The sequence below is a fragment of the Stegodyphus dumicola genome, chromosome 9 (genome assembly GCF_044657685.1).
Source record: "Stegodyphus dumicola isolate Sdum_Otavi_A_Nest chromosome 9, ASM4465768v1".
In the NCBI taxonomy this organism is placed as follows: Eukaryota; Metazoa; Arthropoda; class Arachnida; order Araneae; family Eresidae; genus Stegodyphus; species Stegodyphus dumicola.
The window spans coordinates 175,150,721-175,169,328 of record NC_140776.1 but is presented as its reverse complement, the minus strand read 5'-3'; the positions used below and the strand labels follow the sequence as shown (position 1 = coordinate 175,169,328).

Sequence of the window (18,608 nt, the reverse complement as noted above, 5' to 3'; positions counted from 1 at the left end):
AGCAGTTTTCTAGACTATTAAAAAAATTGAGACTGTCAATTTTTTTTTATAAAAATTGATATAATTCCAATAAAAACCCATAACGTAGATATTTATTTCTCTTGATGGAACTCGAAAATCTGCGTAGTCTGCAAAGGGTAGTTATTGTATGTGGGAAAGCGTGCACTTTGGGGTGACTGTCTGTTTACCCCTGAGGAAAACTCCAAGTGACGATCACGAATTACACTCCCTCTCTCCCCTTTTCCTTTCAATCTGAAAAGATTTCTCCTTATTCATTTCCCTTTAAACTGCCATTGTGAGCGTCAGAAATAATAGATGGAGAAAAGGGAACCGCATGGAGAAAGCGAAGGGTCGCAGAGGGGGCAGAGACGAGAAACGAAGAAGAGGGACAGAAGGGTGCAGCTTCCAGGAAATCATCATCGGCAACTTTGTTATTATTAAAAGGGGCAAAAGTTTCGGATTGGAGGGACGAGAGAGAGAGAAAAGGGTAAACTGTTCCAGCAGAACGGATGATGTCTCATTCTGGAAGAGAGAAATCCATCCCCCTGTGTGCCATCGACATCCTATGCCATCGCAACCACCCAGCTCCCACCGACCCCCCGGCCACGGCTCCGATTCTGATTGGTCCGTAAAAAAGGTTTTTGTTGAATACATACTTGGGAGTGGAAACATCTGGTTGGGGCCATTAATGCCTGGCGGTCCATTCAGATCATGAGCAATTAGTAGATCCTTCAGCAGAAATTCATCAAAGAAGACAAAATCCATTAACTTAGCTCGGGCAGCGCTACCCTGAAGATTACTTTGGGAGGGATCTCCAGGGGGGTGGGCGGCAGAGGAATAGGGATAGTTACTCGGCTCACGGTATTTAATATTTCCGCTCGGCCGCCATTAGGGGGAAGCGACGGTAATTCATTCAATAGAATATTGAGTTATCAACAATGGGGAAAGCAGGGCACAAGAAAATTAGTGCTCGTCACCGCAGCCTCTGCCAGACATATTTCACGGCGTCTTAATTAAAAGAGATCGAAAATTTCTCCCTCAGTATTCTGTGGGCCTGCGTATGTTTCCCCCCGCCGAAACTTTTCTTCTCCCGAAATGACGGTTCTGGGGAAAAGATTGTTATGGCCTTATCATCGTTTAGGTGAACGTGTATGGATGGGTGGACGACTCTTTGCGATCTCTCTGTGCGGATCTTTTGCCATTGTCTTTTGACTCTAGCTCGCAGTCCGAGATATGAATTGTTTGCGATACGGCCTACTTTCGGCGCTTGCAGAATATACTCATCCACCCTTATTGAAACCAAACTGAAACTCTTTTTAATAGTATTTTTCATAATGCATTTATCTATTGTTTTCTTTGTAATTAACTGAAAAATACACACTGAGTACTGTGTACAAAGCAGCGGTCTTCAAACTTTGTAGACTCACGAAACCCTTAGAACTACGCTTTATTGTTGGAACCCATCGCATTCTTCGGAAACTATACCTTAGTTTAATATTAAAAGTAGATGAATATGTTATAGGTGCTTTATGCAAAGACAATTAAAGAAAAATGTTGCCTTTTTTATTAAAATTAACTTAAATTTTTAACTTAAAATTAATGTAATTTATTATGTATTTCATTTTAAGGAAAATCTTTGCCTTTGACGGTAGGGAAACAATTTTTCCGTCTAATTACGCAGAGGAATTTCTGACATTAAATAACTTTCGATGAATCCGATGGGGTAAGGTCCTTTCATTTATATTTCTTTTTGGCAAATTAGATTTAATTTTTTTTTCATTTTTAAAACCTTACAGATCTATTTTGAAAATAAAATGAGAAAATTACAATAGAACTTTTGGAGGCATTTTGCATGGAATAATATTTTGTGGTCTACCAAAAGAAGCAAAGATTAAGATTTTGTGCTCATTAATTTGACAGTCAAACAGTAAAATCGCTTAAAAATAAAGAACTGAATAAAATTCTGTACAGAACTTAAGAAAAAAAGGTCTGTTCGTAGGACTGTATTAGCATCGTATTCACTATTTGCTCAAAAAAAAAAAAAAAAAAAAAAAAAAAAAAAAAGGGGTGGGCAGTTATGGATCCCGTTTTACTGGGTCAATTGACGAAATTTAACTTAGGATGAGTATTAGATTTATATATAGCACTGCTCTAACACGAGTATTTTGACAAAAAATCGGACTTTTTCTGAAATGACATGACGGTTTTTTTTGTTTTCATATTTCGAGTCTACAACTCAGGTTAGACCAACGTGCCAAGTTTTGTAAAAATTGCACAAGGAATTTTAACAAAAAAATTAACTCTGAAAATGTTAGTTTCTCAATGATAAGTGAATCTGGTATATATTTTATTAATATTTCTACTTTTATTAAACTTACCTGATTTGTCCTTTCAAATTCGAAATGTAGGTTCAATCCGAATAAAATTCGCACATTTTCTCGTTTATTTTTAAAATTTGTATTTTTTAGCAGTTTTTATAAAATTCCCCACAATATTTTTGAATTTAAAAACTTTTATCGTCACCTTAAAGTAGATGTATTTCTAGGCAAATATGCAAGAAATTAGAGTTTTTTATTCAAAATTTCCTAACATATACATGAATTTACATTTTGGCGTGTTTTGAAATTTGGCGTATTTGTTATAAGCGATAATAACGAAAATGTGGTGTAGGCACTTTGTTAAAATTATTTAAAAATGTAAATGACAACTTTTTCCACTAGCGCAGCCAGCTTGGCGATATCTCGCCAATTTATCGAGATAGCCATGTATTCAATGGTAAATAGGTTTGCCCCTGTATTTTTATTTTTACGGCACAGCATCATCTCTTTCAAGCACTTCATATTACAGTATACAAAAATACTATAATTTCACTAAAATTATTTACATATATAAAAAATTCGTAGCAAATTAAAAAAATTGCATCATTAGAGTAAACGCAGACAACACACTAATTGCAAACGAACTTTTCTGCAATTAGAACCTATGAATATGTTTTTGAAAACTTGTAGACATCATTAAAATAAAAAAAAATAATAAATAAATAAATAAAACATAAAGCTAATAAAGCATTTTTGTTTTCAAAACGTTGGTTCATATTTTTTGTCTAATTGTTATTTTTAAATTATTTATGCGCAGTTATCTGTATTATAACTACGTCATATACTATATATTATAGAAGAAAATGTAAGGGATCGATGAAGAAAACCATTCTTTTTAAAAGGTTCGATACAAGAAAACGTTTGGAAATCCCTGTTCTAGACAAACGCTGGTTTATTCAATGAAATTCGTTAAATATTCTCTTTCCCTTGTGTCTGAAAATAACAAAGTATTTCCTATCTCTTATGAAGCGTTAAAATTTAAAAATTACACTTTTAAAACTTCGATATAAACTTAAGCAAATTACTGCAATCATTTTACGAAAAACAAAGCAGGTATTATAAAGAATTCTACCTTAAGCTCCACAAGCAAATTTGCTTCCAACGAAAGAAACTGGAATAAAAATAAATTAATAATTCTTCGTTTAGTCCTTTATGAACTTTTCCATTCCCAATTAAAAGACATATATATATTTATTTGCCAAAAAGAAGAAAAAAATCTGGCAATAAAAAATAAGCCCCGCTGTTAAATCCTAATTCAAACTATTTATTTGGACCTTAATAAGGTAGAGAGTTAAAATTACAGCCCATTAAATTTATATTATGAATGGTTCGTCGTTTTGCTGTTTGCTTTTACTTCGAGCTTTGGAATACGGGTTTATTTGTTAAGATTCTATTTATTGAGTACAAAATGCGAAGACATTATTTTTTTCTCTAGGAAAAATAGAAATCATATTTCACTTTTTTTAAAAGACTCGGTGTATTTGTTAGCTCATTAAAATTGTTTTGAAGGTCTCTGGATCAATAGGTGGAAAGAGGTAAATATTAAGAGTAAGTAAATCGGGATGTTGTATTAAAAAGTACTGATAATGATAGTGTGAAAATTCGAAGATAATAACAAGAATAATGTTAAATAAAAATGTTTAAATTAAATTAATTCTCTTAAAAATGTTTTTAATAAAATGGAGCGATAATATGTATTTCTTTTTGCATATGTATAGTATACACATACATATCTTTTTGCGTATCTATATATACGGTAATTAAGAAGAAAATTATTTTTGTATTTTCCTGAAATTAAAATTTAAGCTTTCCTTTAAATTATTTCGAATAATGCAAAACCAAATGGCTGAGAAGCTAATATTTAAAATGCAAAAGGGTTTGAAAGCAATTTAAGTTCAATGAAATTTCTTTGATAGTTCACATATGTAGGTATGTGTGTGTGTATGTGTATATGTTACGGTGAAACACCGAAATCTGGAGAATGTCGACTTTCACCGGTGAATGTCAAAATTCACCTAGTCGCTTGGTGTATGTCCAAAACATTTTCCAAATACTCTTACTTCTGACTTACACCGGTAAATGTCGACATTCACCATGTACTAATGGTGAATGTTGAACATATAAGAATATTATATTTTTTTCTCCGTAATTCAGTCGCGAAAAAACGCACTTGAGACTTAAAATAAGAACTTAAAACACACAGTACATTCAAAATGAGAAAGGAAAATAATAGAAGCTAAAAACTTACTAAATTATGTGATTCAAATCTTATTTATTGCAACAACTTAAACTATTATGACGCTTTGAATTTCACAAGAGGCCCTTGCTTTTACCACTGCATTTATTCGTGGAACACTTTCTTTTGCAATGACAGCGTGTACATACACTCCTCTCTTTTCGACCTGCACCAGAGCATATCTGTAATTGTCGACATACACCGGTGAGGGTCCGAATGTACAAGAATGTAATGAAATATTCGATCTTTCACCGACGTATTTGGTGAATGTTGACATTCTCCGGTGAAAGTCGATATTCTCCAATTTCGGTCTTTCACGGTAACATATATATATATATATGTGTATACAGAATATTGACGCCTTACTTTTCACACGCGTTCAAACCACAGAATTTGGCAACCTGCCCTCCCCTAAAATTTCTGCTAAGGTATCCGAAAACGTTAAAAAGGCCAATTTTAGCAAAAAAATGGCAATTTTCTTTTATTCGTTCATTGCATAGACTGTTTATTTAGCTTTGCAAAACTGGTCTGATGTTGTTTCTACGTTAATTAGAAACCGAGCTATTAAGGATTTCATAAAGACGCAAAAACCGGAAATGGACATTTAAATCACCGGAAGTGCGCATTCAAAGGGTTCAAAAGAGCTAGCCAATGGACATAAATAATTTTTTTATCTTTGAAATGTAATGTAAAGATTCTGAAAGAGAGGGAATTAATAGAATCTTTTCTGTAATCTGTGCAGCAACACGAAATTATTTCCAATAAAATGCAATATTTTTATTAATACCTGTGGAAAGCGTTATGTCCTCGTTAGCATATGAGTTTGATTGGATTCGAAACATAGCATACTGCAGTTATATTTATATTAGACTCTGATTATTTTTAACAACATTCGAGTTAAAAGTATAATAAAGGGTGATAAAAAATTGAAGCCGTGTTTGTAAACGAAAATGCGTAAGGACGTGTTGCGAAGGAAATAGAGAATAATATTAATAAAGCAATTCCCATCGAGTGAATCAAAACTAAAATGTTTCTCATCGGCAGGAGATGTTTTTGAAAGTGATTTGTGACGTAAAAGATATTTCTATTTAAGTAGTGTTATCAGGACTGGTATTCCTCTTTACTTGCCTTGGAAACATGAACTGTCCTGACTCGAAACAGGGAGCTTACTAAAGTTATGTTCAAATAAATTGTGAAGTAGACAATACACACAGGAAGGGTATACGAAACCCTTTATTTTCTATCTTTACAGAGATTTCCGGACTTCAGAATACAGAGACCAACCACTTGTGGTCTGAACGTAAGAATATAAAAATATTAACTAAAACTCTAACTAAACTAACTTTGGATTAATATACAAATGCCTACTTTAAGATTGGCCGTTAATTAACAAAAAGTCGTATGTATTACAGAGAGCTGCTAAAACTACGATATGTTTAAAATTATCAAGAGGATTAAACCTCTGGCCTTGAAGGCAACCAGCAAACGAGTAAAACTACTATGGCAAGCGGCTTGCTTCTAATAACTCCTTCCTCTCTCTTGCTTGGCAAAACGCCACAACTTAAGTACTTGGCGTTAGCAAGATAAATTTGCATAAATAAGTTAAAAGCTTTTAATTCTGGCCGGAAGTAGAAAATAAGAAGTGATAGTAAAGATTTAAAATAAAATAAACGTTAGAAAACTTAGGATCCTTACAGTGTCACCAAATATGAACGCGTAAGTCATATTCAGAAGCTCCGTTCCAGAGTTAGAAAATTGAAGGGAAAATAAAAATATCTTGATGGATGGGTCAACGTCGCTTACTAATGATGTCTTTATTGACAAACTTCAAAATGTAGTTAGAATCAGGAACAATGAATGGAAAGTCCTGTAATTGCTCCATTTTTTCACACTTTCTCGAGTGCAAAACTACCTATAGATGGTCAGTGCCCAGATGGACCGGACATTTTCTGTAAATATCAGAGAGCTGTATCAATTAGAAAGAGTGTACACAAACAAATCGAAAGGACTGGGCCCAAAGAATGTAATTAATATTCTTCAGAGTGTATATAAAACTGTGTGAGCAGAAGCTCTTTTAGAAGTGCTTATAAAGAAAGACACAAAATGCAAACAAAATTTTAATGACATTTTTTGGAAATTTATACCGATGGTTGCCATTGTGGAATTACAAACTCTTAAACTGGAGCCATATATAACTGTTATACACTTTAAACAGAGGCAGATAATAGTACAATTCTATTAGCTGTACTGATCATCTCGTTAGTTCACTGACAGATTAATTTTTAGATTTTTTTTAAATAATTACAAAAGATAAAAATAAAGGATATTACAAAAGATAAAAATAAAGGGTAGGTTCCGATAACATTATTCTTAAAAGAATAATAAGATTAATAAAGAATTAATAAGTTTGTGTTGTCACAAATATTTTTGTAATTTAATCCACTTTGTGACAAAATTTTTCGTCACGTTTCTACCTTGCGCGCATGATATTTTAAAAATGGCTAATGGTACATACTTGAAAGTTAATGGAATTCTTTATATGGGCACTATTTTCTAACTGAACCAACAATCTGATGAATATTTTAATATTAAAAAATGTTATGGACGAAAACATTTCAAATTTTTTTAATAAAATACCTTTTATAAACTCAACTCAAAATGAAATACAAATTTAACATGATATTTTTAGAATTTTAGGTTCACAGTAGTTTCCAGATGTCATAAAAGCTATATATTAAATATGGAATTAAATTATGAAGCAGAATATTTTAAACTGTGCGCGCAAGTTGGAAACATGACAAAAAATGTTGTCACAAAGCGGATTAAATTATAACAATATTTGTGGCAACACAAATTTTCTGATTACTATTTCAGAAAGCAGCTAAATTATGTAGTCAGCTGCAAAAAGTTGGTAGTAATTGCTTTTAAAATAAATAAGTTATCCCAATTCTTGCAACAGTCACCTATTCGAACATCTTATGGGTTTTAAGGTGTATGAGTCCCCTTAAGACAGCAGTGACTGAGGCAGTTATTATATACAATGATGGTCAAGCTAGGAGATTACATACAATGAATGCACTTGCATAAGGTATTGGTGATAATGCAGTCAAGTTTTAGCAGACACTGATAAACGTCGCATTCATTCAGCCGAAATAAAGGTGTATTTTTTTTTTTTTTTTTTTTTTTTTTTTTTTTGTGGTGTATTTAATTATGGCAAAGCACACTAGGGCTATCTGCCTAAGAGGAGGGATGCCTTTCGTGGAGGACTTTCTAAGGGAAACTGGCTCGTATACACGTTACACATGGGGAAAACCACGAAAACACCCATGCAGCCAGCCCGTTCTCGGGAATCGAACCTCGGACCGAACTACCAGTGTTCAGCGACTTTACCGCTCGGCCGCTGGTGGGCCCCCAGCCGAAATAAAGGCAGAGATGTCTATGATAGATGCTCTCAGAGCAAGAAAAACAGCCAAACTTGTTGCAGTAACAGCTGTTGAAGAATAGGAGGGTATGTTGTATGCAGCTGGGTAGTTTTAAACTGTTTTAGTGTTATGTGAGATAAAATATACTGAAATTTTTGGAACTTTAAAACCATTTTTCTCAAAAAGGTGATTTTCATACTTGCGCGCACTCTTTAAAAAATCTATCATAGCTATTGATTTAAATAGTTTAGGGTAAGTACATGATGATATTGCTTAAGGGGACTCATACACCTTAAAACCCATAAGATGTTCGAATAGGTGACTGTTGCAAGAATTGGGATAACTTATTTATTTTAAAAGCAATTACTACCAACTTTTTACAGATGACTACATAATATAGCTGCTTTCTGAAATAGTAATCAGAAAGTTTGTGTTGCCACAAATATGTTTATAATTTAATCCCTTTGTGACAACATTTTTCGTCATGTTTCCAACTTGCGCGCACAGTTTAAAACACTCTGTTTCATAATTTAATTCCATATTTAATATATAGCTTTTATAACATTTGGAAACTACTGTGAACCTAAAATTCTAAATATTTCATGTTAAATTTTTATTTTATTTTGAGTTAAGTTTATAATATGTATTTTATTAAAAAAATTTTTAATGTTTTCGTCCATAAAATTTTTCAGTATTAAAATATTCATCAGATTGATGGTTCAGGTAGAAAGTAGTGCCCATATAAAGAATTCCGCCTAATTTCAAGTATGTACCATTAGCCATTTTTAAATTATCGTGCGCGCAAGGTGGAAACATGGCGAAATATTTTGTCACAAAGAGGATTAAATTACAAAAATATTTGTGGCAACACAAACTTTCTGGTTACTATTTTCCAAAGCAGCTATATTATGTAGTCAGATGTAAGAATTTGGAAGTAATTGCTTTTAAAATAAATAAAATATCCCAATTCTTGCAACAGTCACATATTCGAAGATCATAAGGGGTTTAAGGTGTATGAGTCCCCTTAAAAATGCACCTAACGTTTTCTTTGAAAAATTATTTTTAAGTATTTATATAATTTTACTTAAAAATCTTTAATGCTTTCTCTGTTTTATAAGATCTTATTGTAATGGTGTTAATAATATTTGATATTTTAAAATTTAAGTAGGTGAAGAATTACACCTAATAATGTTTGATCCCAAAATTGTGAAAATTTATTACTGTAACTAAATTTGTATTACTGTCCGTTTGCGCTCAGTGCTCAAGTACAAATTTTAAAATTTTCGAAAAATACAGTTTGCGTTTTCTATATAAAACAAATTCTTATATACACTTAATAAAAAAAAATCAAGAAACATAATCATCTATATATAGAGATGAAACGCCGAAAATTTCTTATATCTATGCCCATAACAATGTGACTTGTTAAAACTCCAAAAATCAGCCAAAATTCTCCGTTTTTGTGTTGCGCAAAAGTGATGACTCCCCTTAAGGTATTGTCGCTATCTTCCAGACGCATTTGCCATGAGTCCGACTAGAGTGTCTTCAATAGTCACTTGACAGTTTGCACATTTAATGTGAGAGAATGCATGAGTGCAAGTTTAGGCTTTCAAATAACTCCACGGAAAAAAAAATCTCCTGTGAGGTTTAGATGAATTATCTGGTAGAAATGAATAATCATCACCCAACTGTGAGAGAAAACGTTAAAGGAATACAACGGCCACTTTATTTGGCGTATTTGAAAGCTGAAATTTTAATTCGCACACTACCTGAGATTAACTGCCTTAAATTATAGTTCTTCAGAAGACTGTGAATGCCTTTACAGTAATGCAGGACGTTTGCAAACTATTATATTGAAGAAGTGAGGCTATTTGTGGATCCAAGACACTAATTTACGTGGTCATGTTCAGTTGAATTATGTGTGATCATACTTGGGGAACGGGTAATGAATGTTAAGGGCTGCATTTTGTAGTAGAATTCTCCGAAGTTTCTTCTAGAACTGTCAGTCTAATTTCCTGCTAGATATTCAGTAATGTTAACGCGGGAAAAAATAATTAATATCTTACCGTGGGGATTGTTCTCGCTCTCAGCTATCGAATTTCTCTCTCTCTCTAATTCCTGAGTCAAAGTGTCTGAAAGAGAGAAATGGAACATGTCATACAAGAATACAACAGTATAAAAAGAAAATTCTAAACTTGCCAATAAACGGCATAAAGGCATCGTCGTTCAGAAGTAATAGAGCAAGTTCTCGATTTCGGAACTTTTCATAATTTATATGAACAACTTTTTCGGAAATTTTACTAGCTTTTTTTCAATTTACTATGGTTTAGTATTTTGTATATTTTTAATTTAATTAGTCCAAAGGGATTTCAGTCCCGAAAGACTATTGCTTTCGTTTTGGCATTTTGCGTCGGACCTCATAAACGTCGGTTCACTTTTCAAACTGTTGCCACAAAATGTTAGAGTCCTGCATTATATTTGAAGAAATTAAATAATGAAAAATCTGCATAAATGATTGTCTATTTCTCGCATTGTGATAAAACAATGGTACATAGAGCCATCGAATTTTGAATGACGAAATCCTACTGCGAATATGGGCATCTGAAATCCCAAATTTGGAATTTGTTTTATTATAGATTTTATATTTTGTAAAACTTTAACGAATTTTTGATTTACAAACTCAATGCTTTAAAAGCGAGAAATGGCAACGTTATATAGAAAAAAAAATACTTTTATCTCCACCTCGCGAGACTGTGTATATCGGAAATTCTAAAGATATGCTTAATTTAACATTATTTTGCGATATTGCTTTTGAACTGAATTTTATGGTTTAAGTGCGAAGAACATGATATTTAATAAATAAAGGTAACACTCAAAACGTTAAAAAAACGCCCCTTTGGACGTAATTTAAAATCTGAAAAATTTCAATTTTTTTTTTTTTTTATTTTGTCTGTTTTTAAATTTATTATATTTTTGTGCTTATAATTAAAACCCACATGTAAAGGTAAATCTTTGAAAATGTAAGACTATTTCAGAAATAGTTTTTCTGACAGGAAATTAATTTACGACGGTTTTGAGTCTTATAGTATATGTTGAATGTTGCTAATTATTTTAATCATTTGAAATTACCTATTATTCATTTTGACTGAATAAATAAAATCACTTTTAATACATTTCACGTAACATGTACTTCTGAAGCTCGTCATGAAATCCCAACACTCACCTTTGGAGACCATGTGCTTAAGTTAATAAAGAAAACAATTACCTTAACAAAATTCACCTGTTCGCTCTATTTCACATTTACCTTCATTTCACTCTAAGTCAATATTTTTGTTTGATATTTTAGGGTCATTACCCTGAAAAGGCGTTAGCCCGAATGGGGTGTTTGTCTAAAAACGAGATTTGGCGCGTTGGCGGCGTATCACTTTAAATGTCTGAATCACTTTTCAAATTGTTGCCATGAAATATTATCGCCCTGTATTATTTTAAAAAATTAAATAATATTTCTCTCACTGTGAAAAAACGTGTATTTCTCTCACTGTGAAAAAAAAAGATGATACCTACGGCCATCAAATTTTGAATAACGTAGTCCTCCATTCGAGCATGCGCACCTGGAAGCCCGAATTTTGAATTTCATATTTTTAAAAAATTTAATGAATTTTTAACAAACTCAACGATTTGAAAACGAGCAGTGGCACTGTACGGGTTAAAACATTGTTACCTCCAGTGCGCGAGACTGCGTATCGAAAATTCTTAAGATTTGCAGTTTTTAAATATTTTGTGAATTTGCTATTCAACTGAATTTTAAAGAGCGTTTTCAAGCTTTTTTTAATTTATTTTCTTATTATTATTACTTACACAGAAATAAAAATGAACAAACATTTATATAATTACTTAGAGTAGAAAAAATTGGTGATTTTTGTTCGTTTCAGAAACACAATCATCTGAAATTGGTTCAATCATTTTGAGTCACTCAGCAAGATAACATTTTTGATTCCGTTACGGTCAAAGATAAGCAGCTACCCGTACGAACAATTCATTACACTTTCCTTCTCCACTGCGTTGGTTATCAACGAGCCCCGCGGATAGAAAATAAAAGACTCACTTTACAAAAATTACTATATCATACGTTTGGCGGTCCGCGGAGAGAGTTGGCAGCTGCACCCCTTCGGGGGATTTGGTTAGTGACGCGCTGGTGGTGGTGGCTGTCACTTACCCACTTTTTTTAAAAAATTCATTCCGAGACACGTGGTTCATAATTGCCATCTGCATCCACCAACAGCGATGTGACCTTTTATTTCGTCCTGATGTCTTCTTCGTGTCATCTGATGTTCATCTTCTCTGACGCAGATGATGAACTGTTGGAGATGAAATGTGGGATTTTGATGTAGTATGTATCTTGGAGTTTCCCAGATCGTTTGTCGTGTTATATTACTTTTATTATGCTGTTAACGAAGTCTACGAAAAATGATAGGTTTCAGATTCGAAAGGAAATACGTTCATTAATAAGTTTTCAAGCAGTTTCAAAAGCTTTTTATTATATTTATTGTGTGAATTTTCATAACGAGGTAATTTCGCAATTCTAAATCAGAAAAATAAAATAAATATTAAACTTTCACACAATAAATATAATAAAAAGCAGTTTCAAAAGCTTTTTATTAGTCCAAAGGGATTTGAATCCCGAAGGACTATTAGTTTCGTTTTGGCATTTTGCGTCGGACTCATAAATGTCGGTTCACTTTTCAAACTGTTGTCACAAAATGTTAGAGTCCTGCATTATATTTGAAGAAATTAAATAATGAAAAATCTGCATAAATGTATGTATATTTCTCTTATTGTGATAAAAGAACGGTACATAGAGTCATCGAATTTTGAATAACGTAATCCTCCAACGAATATGAGCATGTGGAAGACCAAATTTGAAATTTAAAATTTGTTTTAGGATCGATTTCCTATTTTTTAAAACTTTGACGAATTTTTGATTAACAAACTCAAGGATTTCAAAGCGAGCAATGGCAACGTTGTGCAGAAAAAACATTTTTATCTCCAGCGCGTGAGTCTCTGTATCAGAAATTCTAAAGATATGCTCGTTTTAAAACTATTTTGCGATATTGCTGTTGCACTGGATCTTATGGTTTAAGTGCGAGGAACATGATATTTAATAAAGAAAGGTAACACACAAAATGTTAAAAAACGCCCCTTTGGACGTAATTTAAAATCTGAAACCTTTCAGACTTTTTTTTTTTTTTTTTTAGTCCAAAGGGATTTGAATCCCGAAGGACTATTAGTTTCGTTTTGGCATTTTGCGTCGGACTCATAAATGTCGGTTCACTTTTCAAACTGTTGTCACAAAATGTTAGAGTCCTGCATTATATTTGAAGAAATTAAATAATGAAAAATCTTCATAAATGTATGTATATTTCTCTTATTGTGATAAAAGAACGGTACATAGAGTCATCGAATTTTGAATAACGTAATCCTCCAACGAATATGAGCATGTGGAAGACCAAATTTGAAATTTGAAATTTGTTTTAGGATCGATTTCCTATTTTTTAAAACTTTGACGAATTTTTGATTAACAAACTCAAGGATTTCAAAGCGAGCAATGGGAACGTTGTGCAGAAAAAACATTTTTATCTCCAGCGCGTGAGTCTCTGTATCAGAAATTCTAAAGATATGCTCGTTTTAAAACTATTTTGCGATATTGCTGTTGCACTGGATCTTATGGTTTAAGTGCGAGGAACATGATATTTAATAAAGAAAGGTAACACACAAAATGTTAAAAAACGCCCCTTTGGACGTAATTTAAAATCTGAAACCTTTCAAACTTTTTTTTTTTTTTTTTAGTCCAAAGGGATTTGAATCCCGAAGGACTATTAGTTTCGTTTTGGCATTTTGCGTCGGACTCATAAATGTCGGTTCACTTTTCAAACTGTTGCCACAAAATGTTAGAGTCCTGCATTATATTTGAAGAAATTAAATAATGAAAAATCTGCATAAATGTATGTATATTTCTCGGATTGTGATAAAAGAACGGTACATAGAGTCATCGAATTTTGAATAACGTAATCCTCCAACGAATATGAGCATGTGGAAGACCAAATTTGAAATTTGAAATTTGTTTTAGGATCGATTTCCTATTTTTTAAAACTTTGACGAATTTTTGATTAACAAACACAAGGATTTCAAAGCGAGCAATGGCAACGTTGTGCAGAAAAAACATTTTTATCTCCAGCGCGTGAGTCTCTGTATCGGAAATTCTAAAGATAGGCTCGTTTTAAAACTATTTTGCGATATTGCTGTTGCACTGGATCTTATGGTTTAATTGCGAGGAACATGATATTTAATAAAGAAAGGTAACACACAAAATGTTAAAAAACGCCCCTTTGGACGTAATTTAAAATCTGAAACATTTCAGTTTTTTTTTTTTTTTTTTTTTTTTTTTATGTTTCAGATTTTTATTGTGTGAATTTTCATAACGAGGTAATTTCGCAATTCTAAAGCAGAAAAATAAAATAAATATTAAACTTTCACACAATAAATATAATAAAAAGCAGTTTCAAAAGCTTTTTATTATATTTATTGTGTGAATTTTCATAACGAGGTAATTTCGCAATTCTAAAGCAGAAAAATAAAATAAATATTAAACTTTCACACAATAAATATAATAAAAAGCAGTTTCAAAAGCTTTTTATTATATTTATTGTGTGAATTTTCATAACGAGGTAATTTCGCAATTCTAAAGCAGAAAAATAAAATAAATATTAAACTTCCACACAATAAATATAATAAAAAGCAGTTTCAAAAGCTTTTTATTATATTTATTGTGTGAATTTTCATAACGAGGTAATTTCGCAATTCTAAAGCAGAAAAATAAAATAAATATTACTTTTTTTGTAATTTTTTTTAAAATGTACTAAACGATTTTTGTAAAATTTGTAAAATGCACTAGAAATTAAAAAATAGCATAATTTTTTTTAATGCACTAAAATGTAAAATATTTTTTTTTACTCTTCAGTATAACTAAAAAAAAATTGAATAAAAAATAATTATTAAAAAAGCGTTTCAAATTATACAGTTTAAAAAAAAATGTACTAAAATTCAATATTGCATTTTTACTTCTATCTTAACTCATAAAAAAAATGGTAGTTACATGGTTTTAGTTAAATTTTTGAGTTAGATAAGATTTTACTTTTTAGTATATATAATTCAAAAACAGAACCACAACTTTTGTAAAATGCACTAAAAAGTAGAAGATAGTTTAATCTTTTGTAAAATACAAAAAAAGTTTTTTTTTTTTTTTTTTTTTTTTTTTAAATTTCAATGTACCTTTAAAAACAGAATAATAAAAAAATAATTATAAAAAAAGTTTTTCAAATTACGCGATTTTCATAAAATGCGCTTAAATTAAAAAATGCACTTTTACTTTTTACAGTGCAACTCAAATGCAGAATGATTGTGTTTTTAAGTTAAATTGATTTTAGTTAAGCTTAGAACTTACATCAGATTTTGCTTTTTAATATATATAATTCAGAAACAAAGTTTCAAAATAAATCAAACAAAACTTTTAAAATTACCGGATTATTGCTAAATTCCCTAAAAAATAAAATAATTGTTTGGTTATCACAGCATTTTCAGTTATTTTTAGTAGAAACTATATCTTGCGCTTACTAACTAACAATGAAGGATTTCAAAATTAAAATTAATCAAACAAAATTTAAGAAAACAGAATATAATTGCTTCTCTGCATTATTACCTCTATTATTGTTTAAATTTACTTCTCAAAATTTACAAAATTCTCAAAATTCTTTAAATTTACGATCTCAAAATACAGTGCTTTTTCAATACATTGCTTTTGCAGACGCCTTTGCTTTTATTTTCAAATCTGTAATTGAAAACATTTGATTTTTAGTGCATTTAATTAAAATAATGTAATTTAAAAAGCTTTATTTTATATTTTCAGTCATAGAAAAGTGAAAACATAAAATAAATCATCGTCTCTGATCATAGGAAAGCTATTTCCTCTAAATAGCGTACCAAAACGTACGTGGCATCATCGTTCTTTTAAGGTTTTTCAACCTATCCGATGATGTAAAATTTCGCTCAATTTATTTAAATTCTTCTTTGAAAAAATTTTCAAAGAACACTTTAAATAAATAAAACATTGAATGATTTTAATAATAAATAAATGATTTTAATAATAAATAAAATGATTTTAATGATAAATTCAAACATTTAATAATGTAATTTTAATAATAAAAAATTATTCTAATAAAATTAATTTATAATTAATGATTTTTAATAATGTAATCTTAATAATAAATAAATGATTTTAATAAAATAAATAAATTATTTAAAAATACGCCATTGTTACCATCTTTACGAGTGTTTGTAGATAAAGTTGTTAACAGCGCATTAATTGATGTTTGAGAAAATTACCAGAATTCGGTAAGTTAAGATACAGATTCCGCACAAATTTCACTTAGAAGGTAACTTTCTTATTAATCCGATGGTGCCGAGATCGAAATTCTGCATTAGTTGATTTGATTGTTAAGCGAGCAGAACATATGCAAAAACGTCAGCAATAAATAGAGAGGAAAATCCTTTATCAGGATTTGAGAAAAATCGCAATGAAATATTTTATTACCATTACAAACATGTACTTGTGTAACATTTTAAGATCAGCCCGGTAGCACTAAATCAAAAATCGATTTTAAGATTTGACACAAGCATACAAGTAAATAAACATAATTTGTACACAAACAAATTAAAAAAACAATGCAATAAACACAAACCTTTACATATAATATCACAATAATAATTATTATAATCAACTAGCGTTCATCTAAAATATGAAAACAGAAGTGAAGTTCAAAAATAGAAGGATTACAAGACCATATGTACTTACCGCGAATTAAGTTCAGATGTTAAATTGTGAAATTTCATGCCGAAATTTAAAGTTATTATACATTTATTCACATAGAAAGAGTTTAAAACATTTTTTTCTACGTTTTAAGTCACGGGTAATGAATGATGGGTTTTTACTAACATTTAGTATATATTAAACTTTTAGTGTAACTTTTTGTCCAAAAATTTAAAATTTAAAAAAGTGCTACTTTAAAACCTCAGACTGTAATAAAACACTTCGAAAAAGTTACCGTTACAGTTCCAAAAAGTTTAAAAAAATTAAACTACAAATAAAAAAATCAAAAAAAAAAAATCTGAAAGCTTTCAGATTTTACATTACGCCCAAAAGAGAGTTTTTTAACGTTCTGTGTGCTACCTTTATTGATTAAATATCCTGGTCATTGTACTTAAACCATAAAATTCAATTCAACAGCAATATCGCATGAGCCTATCTTTAGAATTTCTGATACACAGTCTCGCGCGCTGGAGATTTTTTTTTTCGTACAGTATTATCATTGCTCGCTTTGAAATCGTTTAGTTTGCTAATCAAAAATTCGTTAAGTGTTACAAAATATGAAATCGATAATAAAACAAATTCAAAATTCCAAGTTTCCAGATGCCCATATTCGGGTGAGAATGTACGTTATTCAAAAATTGGATGGCTCTAGGTACCGTTGTTTTATCCCAATGCGAGAAACATACATGCATTTATGCAGATTCTTCATCATTTAATTTATTTAAATATAATACAGGGCTTCTGTAATATTTGGTGGCAACAGTTTAAAAAGTGAACCGACATTTATCGTGAACCAACGCAAAATGCCAAAACGAAATTAATAACCCTTCTGAGCTAACGCCCTTTGGGCTAAAAATATGTGAAACTAGAATATGTATGCAGTTTCGGTGTGCAGTTATGAACATTTGAAACAATTTTAAGTTAAGCAATTACGATCGGCCTATTAGTTTTCTCCAGAAGTCAAACATACAGAATACAAAATCTTGGATTTAAAGTAGCTGTTGAAAACAGCAAAGGCAAATGTGAGAGAAAAATTACTAGGATATTATTTTACCATAAATTAAAGCTTCGTGGAGATTTATTCACTAATTTAACAAAGACTCAATTTTTTAAGACTTAGGCGTCCAATTTCACTAGATAACTTGCACTTGAGACTTAAAGCAAACATTTCCTTAAAATGACAATACTATCTAGGTTCCCATTATTCCACTTATTGAAAGCAATAAATAAATCTTCAAGTTATTAAATAAAACACTGCAACATGCACAAATCTTTAAAAGTAACGTAACCATCGTAATTATTACAGTTCACCAAGGATCATTTTAACACGAAAGAGAAATCAATCTCTTGTAGAAACATTAGGTATTTTTTTTTAAAGCAAGATGAAAAATTAGCAACGCCTTCTCCGGGCATCGAACCACGGACCTCTGGAATACCGGCCCAGTGTACAGAATCACTACACCACGAAGGCACGCTAGTGAACTGGGAGAAACACCTTATATACTTCCCTTTTTAAAGAGCGACTAGGGTTTTAGGGGACCTAGTCGCCAAATCTTGGGTGTGGAGAATCATCATTCACAACCCTTTTAGTTCGGGCGCCACTGTAGAGACATTAGGTACTTTTTGGAAGCCGGAAAGATGAAAAATTA

General features: G+C 31.2%; 1 protein-coding gene across 2 annotated transcripts in view; it reads right to left on the bottom strand.

Moving 5' to 3' along the window:
* LOC118185374 (dachshund homolog 1-like) overlaps window positions 1-18,608 on the bottom strand; it is a 546,499-nt gene that overhangs the window by 20,327 nt on the left and 507,564 nt on the right. For both annotated transcript variants that reach the window (XM_085824377.1, XM_085824378.1), the window contains one exon: window positions 10,103-10,168. In XM_085824377.1, the coding sequence (XP_085680503.1) occupies window positions 10,103-10,168 (66 nt within the window). The remainder of the gene's footprint in view (window positions 1-10,102; window positions 10,169-18,608) is intronic.